At 43.3% G+C, this 10,518-nt stretch overlaps 1 protein-coding gene across 1 annotated transcript; it reads right to left on the bottom strand.

The window, feature by feature from the left end:
• Window positions 1-853: 853 nt before the first annotated feature.
• On the bottom strand, window positions 854-3,120 carry pdyn (prodynorphin). The gene is made up of 3 exons (XM_034171628.1): window positions 3,084-3,120; window positions 1,924-2,056; window positions 854-1,332 (listed from the first exon to the last, which is right to left on the bottom strand). The coding sequence occupies exons 2-3, from the start codon at window positions 2,041-2,043 to the stop codon at window positions 925-927; spliced, it is 528 nt and encodes a 175-aa protein (XP_034027519.1). The 5' UTR covers window positions 2,044-2,056; window positions 3,084-3,120; the 3' UTR covers window positions 854-924.
• Window positions 3,121-10,518: the final 7,398 nt, after the last annotated feature.

The following is a 10,518-nucleotide window of genomic DNA, read 5'->3' as shown; positions in this document are numbered from 1 at the left end:
CTCTCCTCTATGCTGTCATCTGTTGGGCCCTGGGCAGCACAGAGCGGGAGAGAAAGAGACTGAACAAGCTGGTCAGGAAGTCCAGCTCTGTCCTGGGCTGTCCTCTGGACTCTCTGGAGGAGGTGGCTGAGAGGAGGGTGTTAACCAAGTTCAAATCCATCATGAACAACTCCTCTCACCCTCTGCACCGGACTGTAGTGGAGCTGACCAGCTAGTTCAGTGACAGACTGAGGCACCCTCAGTGCAAGAAGGAACGATACCGCAGGTCGTTCCTCCCTGCTGCTGTCAGACTGTACAATAACACTGTGAAATAACCACATGCAATAATATGTCCACAAATCATGTGCAATATTAATAAGTCCACAAATCATGTGCAGTAACAACTCGTTTACAAATCCCTGCACTAATGTCACCTTATCACACCTAAACTCCATTTCACATATTGTAAAGATGCTCCTATCTCCTTTTCAATCCCAATCATGTGTATATGCATATGTGTATAGGTATGTGTGCGCATATGTGTATGTGCATATATATATATATATATATATATATATACATATATATGTACGTGGATGTGTGTGTGTGTGTATATATACATACATATTCTATTTCTACCTCATTTCTTATGTCTTGTACTGTTACAAGTATTATTATTGCTTATCCTCGCACACGCTGCTTGATGAACATTTTCCTCTACTTGCACCCATCTTGTGTGTGTTTTTTTTAAGAGCTGACATAACGTGAATTTCTCCTCTGTGAGATCAATAAAGTTTATCTTTTAATCTCTCATTTTCACTGAACACAGTTGGAGTTTGATCAAGTGAAGCTGACTGAAAATGAAGCACAGTTTGTATGAAACAAGCTTCGTTTATTGACCGACACACGGATGACATCTGTACACTGAAGCAGCTGATCGGTCTGCTACAGATCAAAGGGCTGCTCGTCGGCGCGCGCGGACACTTTGAAACTGCCATGACGTTTGTCCCACTTCAGGTGGTTCAGCTTCGGTCGGATCCTCCTCAAGAAGCCGCCGTAGCGCTTCTGCACCTCCTCCGCCCCCTGCTGCTCTGCTGAGCTTCGCTTTGACCTATTGGGACTGAACTTGCGTAAAAAGCCGCCATAACGTTTGACGTGGACTCGCTGCTCGTCCTCCGGAGCATCCGCGTCAGAGTCCTCCACCTCCTGCAGCCACTCCTCCAGTGTGCGGAGCAGGACATTCTGGCCTCCTGTCCTCTGGATGTGGACTGGGTCCACATGCTGGTTCTGGTCGTCCTCAGCCTGGTTGGGACTGCAGCGGTCTATCTGCTCCCAGCAGTCTGCAGTGCACAGCTGGTGGACACATGCACACGCACAAAGGACATTTAGACTCTGGACTGTAGATTTGTGACTGTTGAACTTTTTATTTTAGCTTCCAATCAGAGCATTTTAAGACTTGAAACCAGTAAAAGGCTTCATCTGAATAACTCTGTCCAAATCATTGATGGCTTCCCTCACTCATGTCCTTGATGGCTTCCCTTACTCAGTTGAACCTGCTCTCAACAGATTTACACTCATCATATTTTTAATGACTGATTTATATGAACCCCAGAGAAGCGAAACACTGGAAGTTAAGCTTCAGCCTGCAGATGTTTACTAGTATTACTAATACTAATATAAAAACCTTTAATGTCCTTTAAGACGGGACGGACAAGTCTAGAAAGTTAATATTTACACAATCTTACCAAGAGACAAAACAACACAACACAACTCAAAAACACAAAACAACATAACACAACAGCACAAAACACACAGCTCAAAACAATACAACAACACAAAACAATTGTTACTTGAAGACATAAGTGGTCAAAGCTTTTTGAAGAAGAAACAAACTTTGTGTCTGCTGGAGTGGTTCTGAAGGTTCTCTTCACAGTGGATTCTTACCGGGTTACTGAAGGCGGCTTGTGTGAAGATCTGCTGCGCACATTTCAAACACAGTGACGAGCAGTGTGCGTGCACAGAGGGTGACAAGCTCAGCATCAGCACCACGATGAACCACTCCATCCTTCAGCAGCTCCTGAGACACACACACAAACACACAAACAACACAGACACACATACACAACACATATACACACACAACACAGATACACACAAACAAACAACAGAGACACACACAAAACACAAACAACACACACACACACAGGCGGTGAGCCCTTGGCACACAAGGGGGACTCGCACTCACGTAAGGTCAACAACAGTCCCAATCATTTTCATTTTCACATCATCTGTCTGTTCAGTCATCACTCAAATATCTGAATGTTCAGTGATCCATATCATATGATTGGCTATAAATCAATTATGTCTCATCCATAATCTATCTGATATCAGTCTGATTAATGATCAGTTAAACATCTGTCTGATCAATCATCCATCTGATGTCAGTCTGATCAACAATTAATCATAGCTCACTGATCAATAATCCATCTGATATCAAGGTAGTAAATGATCAGTAATATATCGTTCTAATCAATCCATCTACTATCTGCATGACCAGTAACCCAATTGATGTCAGTCTGATCAATAATCATGTACTTTGGCTCTAATCAATAATCAATCACATGTCTGAATATTCAGTATTCAATCTGATATACAAGTGATCAGTAATCGATCACATATGTGACTGATCAATAATAGGGCATGCATTTGATGAATCATCCTTCTGATCTATAATCTATCAATCAACAATCATAAATCTTATCAATAAATTGTCACACATCTAATTGTTGACTGATCCTGTTTCTGGATGAGTTGACCTGATCACTAAACAGTCACAAATCTTATCAATAATCATCAAAGATCAAACTGATGACTGATATAGTCACCAATATCACTGATACAATATTAATGTTTGAACTGACCAATCAATAATCCACCTGATTGATCAATAATCAATTATATATCTGACTAATCAATCATACATGTGATGTGTTCAGTAATCTTATCAAGAAACAGCCAGAAACCTGATCAATATTCTGTCACAGGTCTAAGTGATGACTGATCGATAATCGATCAGTGATCAGTAAACTTTAGTAAAGTGTTACCTCAGCAACGAGTTATTCAGCCGGAAGAAGAGCCGCCCTCAGAGTGGCGCGTGCTCCGCGCGCGGCTCCTTTTATGTCACCACAGAGCAGCGCGCGACCCACAGTGACCAATGGCAACCAATCAGTCCCTTCCAAGAGTTTTAACTCCGCCCACACACAACCAGGCGCTCGCTGCCTCCTCCCTTCTCCTCCTGCTCCTCCTGCTGTTCCTGCTCCTCCTCCTTTCTTCTCCTGCTCCTCGTCACAGTTACAGGTTAAACAACATGTGACACTTAGCGCTGCTTTGATGTATGACATCAGCAGACCACGCCCCCTCCTTTAGAGTTCCAGACCCCAAAACAAAACGTTTGTATACTGTAAAAAAAAATCTGATTAAAGTTGACCAGATTCTTGAAAGAAGTGGTTTTAATGTGGGGACAGCATCTTATTAATTATTTAAACAAACTCTTTGTTGTTTATTTTAATATTTATAATCACAACAATCAAAACATTCACAGAAAAACATCTTTTAAATTGTCTTAACTTATATTTTTTGCAGTATGAATGTGTTCTGGGAGCTTGCGCTGGTGCCGCACTTCACTGCATCCACGACACCATGGAACTGTCTTCGGTTCTGGTTGGCAACCACTCAACCCGTTCATTACTCAAAAATCTACATTGCAGCAATGTTGTGTTGTGGCCTTGTTGCATTGTTGTGTTGTTCATCTGTGCCTTGTTGTATTGTGGCCTTTTACATTGCTGTGTAAATGGTAAATAAATGTACTGCATTTATATAGCACTTTTCCATCTGCATCAGAAGCTCAAAGCGCTTTACAATAATGCCTCACCTTCACCCCGATGTGAGGCTGCTTCCATACAAGGCGCCCACTACACACCGGGAGCAACTAGGGGATTAAGGACCTTACCCAAGGGCCCTGAAGCCTGGTTCACACGACAGGATTTTAAAATTATCTTTACGTTTCCAAAACCTGAGAGACCACACACGTGAAGATAAAAAAATCATAGCTCTAACAGGTTTGGTCGTACAGTGTGTTTTGTTCAACCACACAGTAAGAACAACACCACCACACACGAACAGATTTCACACACGAACATTCCCAGCTCAGACAGGAAATCTTGCAAAATCTCTCAAGATTAAACGTGACTTCAGAGTAAACAAATGGAGATACTTTGTGGACTATTTAAAATAGAGGGGGAAAAAAAACAATACACAAAGAAAAAGAAAAGGTGTTCTTTAAAGGAGTGGAGACAGCGTGACCACCGGACTTTCTGGTAAGTCAGAACAGTTGTTTTGATTTTATTTTCCACTCCGTACGTTTGTTACATCACTTTCTGATTGGCTGCACATCACATTTAGCAGGCTGTGTGCTCGTTTGTGGTCGGAGGACACAACACACACTGGGATATTGGGATAAGACAATCCAACATGTTGTATATCCCTGATTTGCGATTGGAGTGCCCCTGACGTCCTTCTGAGCAGATCAGAGCGATCTTAACACACCACACATGGCAGGAATATCTGATAAGATTATCTTTAGCGTCATCACAATTGTCGAGGCGTCCTTAAGATTGTCGGAAGGGGAATACCGGGTCCAATATCAGCCTAATTATCCTGCCGTGTGAACCAGGTCTTAGGTCTTAGTGATTTTCCGGTCAGGCTGGGATTTCAACCGAGGATCCTCTGGTCTCAAGCCCGATGCTTAACCACTAGAGCATCACCTGCCCTTGTTATGTGTTGTTCGTTTGTGCCTTATTGTGTTGTTGCCTTGCTGTTGTGGCCTTGCATTCTGGTTGTGTTGTTGCTTTACTGCTTTGTAGTCTTGTTGTCTTGCCTTGTTGCACTGTGTTGTTGCATTGCGATTATTTATCTATTGTCATCATTACTTATATATGAAACATTATAAAACCCCACGGTCCATCAACAGACACAAATGGGCAACATGTATTTTATATACACACACACACACACACACACACACACACACACACACACACACACACACACACACACACACACACACATATATATATATATATACATTCAACAAAAATATAAACGCAACACTTTTGGTTTTGCTCCCATTTTGTATGAGATGAACTCAAAGATCTAAACCTTTTTCCACATACACAATATCACCATTTCCCTCAAATATTGTTCACAAACCAGTCTAAATCTGTGATAGTGAGCACTTCTCCTTTGCTGAGATAATCCATCCCACCTCACAGGTGTGCCATATCAAGATGCTGATTAGACACCATGATTAGTGCACAGGTGTGCCTTAGACTGCCCACAATAAAAGGCCACTCTGAAAGGTGCAGTTTTATCACACAGCACAATGCCACACATGTCGCAAGATTTGAGGGAGCGTGCAATTGGCATGCTGACAGCAGGAATGTCAACCAGAGCTGTTGCTCGTGTATTGAATGTTCATTTCTCTATCATAAGCTGTCTCCAAAGGCGTTTCAGAGAATTTGGCAGTACATCTAACCAGCACAACCGCAGACCACGTGTAACCACACCAGCCCAGGACCTCCACATCCAGCATGTTCACCTACAAGATCGTCTGAGACCAGCCACTCTGACAGCTGCTGAAACAATCGGTTTGCATAACCATAGAATTTCTGCACAAACTGTCAGAAACCGTCTCAGGGAAGCTCATCTGCATGCTCGTCATCCTCATCGGGGGCTCGACCTGACTCCAGTTTGTCGTCGTAACCGACTTGAGTGGGCAAATGCTCACATTCGCTGGTGTTTGGCATGTTGGAGAGGTGTTCTCTTCACGGATGAATCCCGGTTCACACTGTTCAGGGCAGATGGCAGACAGTGTGTGTGGCGTCGTGTGGGTGAGCGGTTTTCTGATGTCAATGTTGTGGATCGAGTGGCCCATGGTGGCGGTGGGGTTATGGTATGGGTAGGCGTCTGTTATGGATGAAGAACACAGGTGCATTTTATTGATGGCATTTTGAATGCACAGAGATACCGTGACGAGACCCTGAGGCCCATTGTTGTGCCATACATCCAAGAACATCACCTCATGTTGCAGCTGGATAATGCACGGCCCCATGTTGCAAGGATCTGTACACGATTCTTGGAAGCTGAAAATGTCCCAGTTCTTGCATGGCCGGCATACTCACCGGACATGTCACCCATTGAGCATCTTTGGGATGCTCTGGACCGGCGTATACGACAGCGTGTACCAGTTCCTGCCAATATCCAGCAACTTCGCACAACCATTGAAGAGGAGTGGACCAACATTCCACAGGCCACAATTGACAACCTGATCAACTCTATGCGAAGGAGATGTGTTGCACTGCATGAGGCAAATGGTGGTCACACCAGATACTGACTGGTATCCCCCCCCCAATAAAACAAAACTGCACCTTTCAGAGTGGCCTTTTATTGTGGGCAGTCTAAGGCACACCTGTGCACTAATCATGGTGTCTAATCAGCATCTTGATATGGCACACCTGTGAGGTGGGATGGATTATCTCAGCAAAGGAGAAGTGCTCACTATCACAGATTTAGACTGGTTTGTGAACAATATTTGAGGGAAATGGTGATATTGTGTATGTGGAAAAAGTTTTAGATCTTTGAGTTCATCTCATACAAAATGGGAGCAAAACCAAAAGTGTTGCGTTTATATTTTTGTTGAATGTATATAAAATCCTTAGAAGATTGCCTTGCATCAAGTTGGATGTCTAGTAACTTCCGACTTTTAAACTCTAAACTGAAATGATGGTTCTTGGTCCAGTGAGACATCGGCATCAGTTTGACCAGCTAGCGCTTAGCCTAGGCTTGTGTGTCATACATCACACTGATAAAGTGAGGAACCTTGGGGTAATTTTTGATCCTTCATGGTCCTTTGACCTCCACATTAGAGATATTACAAGGGCTGCTTTCTTCCACCTGCGAAATATAGTGAAGATTTGTCCCATCCTGTCTGACTGATGCTGAGACCCTGATCCATGCGTTTATCTCTTCTAGATTGGACTACTGCAGTGTTCTATTTTCTGGTTTACCGCAGTCCAGCATTAGGGTTCTCCAATTGGTTCAAAATGCTGCAGCCAGACTTTTGACACGAAGCAGAAAGTTTGACCACACTACACCCATTTTGGCATCTCTTCACTGGCTTCCTGTCCCAGTGAGATCAGATTTTAAGGTTCTGCTACTAGTCTGTAAAATTGTTCACGGACTGGCACGTCCCTACCTAGCTGACCTAATTAAACCTTATGTACCGGCCCGGGTTTTGCATTTTCAGGGTGCAGGACTACTTTGTGTCCCTAGGGTGAATAAGAAGTCATCAGGTCATAGAGCTTTCTCTTATCATGCCCCTGTTCTGTAGAATGATCTCCCCGTGTCAATAAAACAGTCAGATTCTGTAGAGACTTTCAAGTCCAGACTTAAGACTGTTATGTGGGCCGCTGAAGAGGAGGTACTGCTGGCCCACCACCACCAGAGGGCGCCCTGCTTGGAGTGCGGGCTCCAAGCACGAGAGGGCGCCGGACCCTGAAGAAGTGACAGCTGTCATTCATCCCCTGCACCAGCTGTCACTCGTTCATCATCAGCATCACCATCTTAAAAGCCGGATCGGAACTCCACCTCCTCGCCGAGAAATCGACTACCGTGAGGTAATTTTCTCTGCTGACTTTAACACAGTGTTTAGGATTCTGACCTTTTGTTGCAGCCGGTATCCTGTGGTGTTCACCCTTATCTGGAAGTGGCGTGGAGCGTGACGACGACAACCGCGCTACAGATAAGTGGTCACACTAGGAGCTGCACGAGTGTGTGATTCGGAGGTGGAGGTTCTCCTCCTAACTGTGCACAGACTGTAGACCACTGAGTGTAAGGATTTACACTCACTCATCTTTTTCTGCTTTCTGCCAGCAGTACCAGGGTCGACAGCCGAAGACAGAGGTCACCTGGGGATTTGGGACTTGGCGGCTCCGGTGTTCTTCAGACCGTTGGTGGTGGAGGCCGTGTGGGACGCGGTCTCTCTCTCGTCGGGGTCTTCTATCTTCGAGCCTGCCCACACGTCACCTGGTGTTCATTGACTTTGCAATTTCAGTACATTTAGTTGTGTATTGTCACAACAGTAAATTGTTACCTTTTGGCTTACTCATTGTCCTTTCATTTGCGCCCCCTGTTGTGGGTCCGTGCTACGACACCTTCCCAACAAAGACGTACTTATTTTCCCTTTCGTATGGCTAGCGTACTGGCATAGTATAGTTCTGCGCTTTTTACTCTTTTAATTCATTTTCTTAGGAAATGGAGCGTGCCGCGGCCTCAACTTTACCAAAATTCTGGGTCTTTTAGTGAAGCTTAGGGCTAGTAGCCGACGATCACCTTAATATCCTCTTTTTGTTGTTGTTTAATGCTGACAAATTATACTATATTTCTTGTCTTTCTGATGTCTGATTCTATTTTTTTCCCTCTGTGTTTAAGGTGCAGCTCCATCCAAAGATGGGTGTGGTATTTGTGCTGAAGACCCTCCTGTCCTGTGCACCAACAACATTTCTTGTATATTCGTTTTGTGAATTGTTCTGTAATTTGTGTCTGTAGCATGGCCCAAGCAGAGGGTCACCCCTTTGAGTCTGGTCTGCTTGAGGTTTCTTCCACAGATGGAGTTTTTCCTTACCACTGCTGCTTTGGGGGTTAGTATGGTTTGACCTTACTTGTGTGAAGCACCTTGAGGCAACTCTGTTGTGATTTGGTGCTATATAAATGAAAATAAATTGAAATTGAAAAATTGAAAAAAAAAAATAGGTGTGTGTTTACTTTGTGTCGTTGTCTTCTGTGTTTTGTGTTGTGTTGCTGTGTGTTTGCCTTGTTGTGTTGTCTTCTTGTGTGTCTGTGTGTGTCAGAGGCGGTCTAACGCCGGCTGTATGTCTTGTGTTAACAGCTTGATGTGATGTTTTTTCATCTTTAAAGCTGATCTTGTCTTTTTTCCCTGCGGTGTCATTTCAGGACAGAAATCCATCAGACATGCAGCTTCATGTGCTGATATATGGTTCTATTATCGAGTGTTTTTTCCTCTGCTGTCAGCAAAAATCCCCAGATTGGTAGGTGTCAAACCCCTCTTAGCCCCCCAGCACTCCCCTCATCCTGTACTGTGTCGTATTTGCAGCATTTAAAATGGCTAGAGAAAGTATCCCTGTGCTTATGTTGGTGTTGTTTCATGGTGTTAAAAAACCTGCTGTGTGAAGTAATTCTTTAAAATATGATGTATTTTTCATCCATAACAGTGACTTTAAAAGTACGAGAAAAACTCTGGCCAGTGCAGAGCTCATGTACTGAATCAGGAGCAAAGCTGGAACACCATCTCTAAAGGTCCAGCGGCCTCATGCACAAAGACTTGCGTGGATTTCCTACTGAAACATGGCATACGCCGAAATCCAGATACTGGCGTAAGCACAAAAATACCCAGATATATCAAAGTGTGCGTACACATGGATCCAAGCACATTCCGTTTCTGCATCCCACTGAACGTGGATGCAGACGTACCAAACTCCTCCCTGGTCACACTCCTATTTAAAAATGCAAATGAATGTTTTTGTATTTGTTCAGTCATGGTTCTTTAGGTTTCTTTAGTCTTACTTTGTTCTGTTTATAATAATTATTGTACAACCCCTGGCAATAATTATGGAATCACTGGCCTCGGAGGATGTTCATTCAGTTGTTTAATTTTGTAGAAAAAAAGCATATCACAGACATGACACAAAATTAAAGTCATTTCACACGGCAACTTTCTGGCTTTAAGAAACACTATAAGAAATCAGGAAAAAAAATTTGTGGCAGTCAGTAACGGTTACTTTTTTAGACCAAGCAGGGGAAAAAAATATGGAATCACTCAATTCTGAGGAATAAATTATGGAATCACCCTGTAAATTTTCATCCCCAAAACTAACACCTGCATCAAATCAGATCTGCTCGTTAGTCTGAATCTAAAAAGGAGTGATCACACCTTGGAGAGCTGTTGCACCAAGTGGACTGACATGAATCATGGCTCCAACACGAGAGATGTCAATTGAAACAAAGGAGAGGATTATCAAACTCTTAAAAGAGGGTAAATCCTCCCTCAGTGCTGCAAAAGATGTTGGTTGTTCACAGTCAGCTGTGTCTAAACTCTGGACCAAATACAAACAATATGGGAAGGTTGTTAAAGGCAAACATACTGGTAGACCAAGGAAGACATCAAAGCATCAAGACAGAAAACTTAAAGCAATATGTCTCAAAAATCGAAAATGCACAACAAAACAAATGAGGAACGAATGGGACCGAACTGTAAGAAACCGCCTAAAGGAAATGGGATTTACATACAGAAAAGCTAAACGAAATCCATCATTAACACCTAAACAGAAAAAAACAAGGTTACAATGGGCTAAGGCAAAGCAATCGTGGACTGTAGATGACTGGATGAAAGTCATATTCAGTGAT

This window comes from Thalassophryne amazonica, chromosome 6 (assembly GCF_902500255.1).
Source record: "Thalassophryne amazonica chromosome 6, fThaAma1.1, whole genome shotgun sequence".
Taxonomy (NCBI): Eukaryota; Metazoa; Chordata; class Actinopteri; order Batrachoidiformes; family Batrachoididae; genus Thalassophryne; species Thalassophryne amazonica.
The sequence above is the reverse complement of the archived record's forward strand: the minus strand, read 5'-3'. Positions and strand labels throughout refer to the sequence as shown.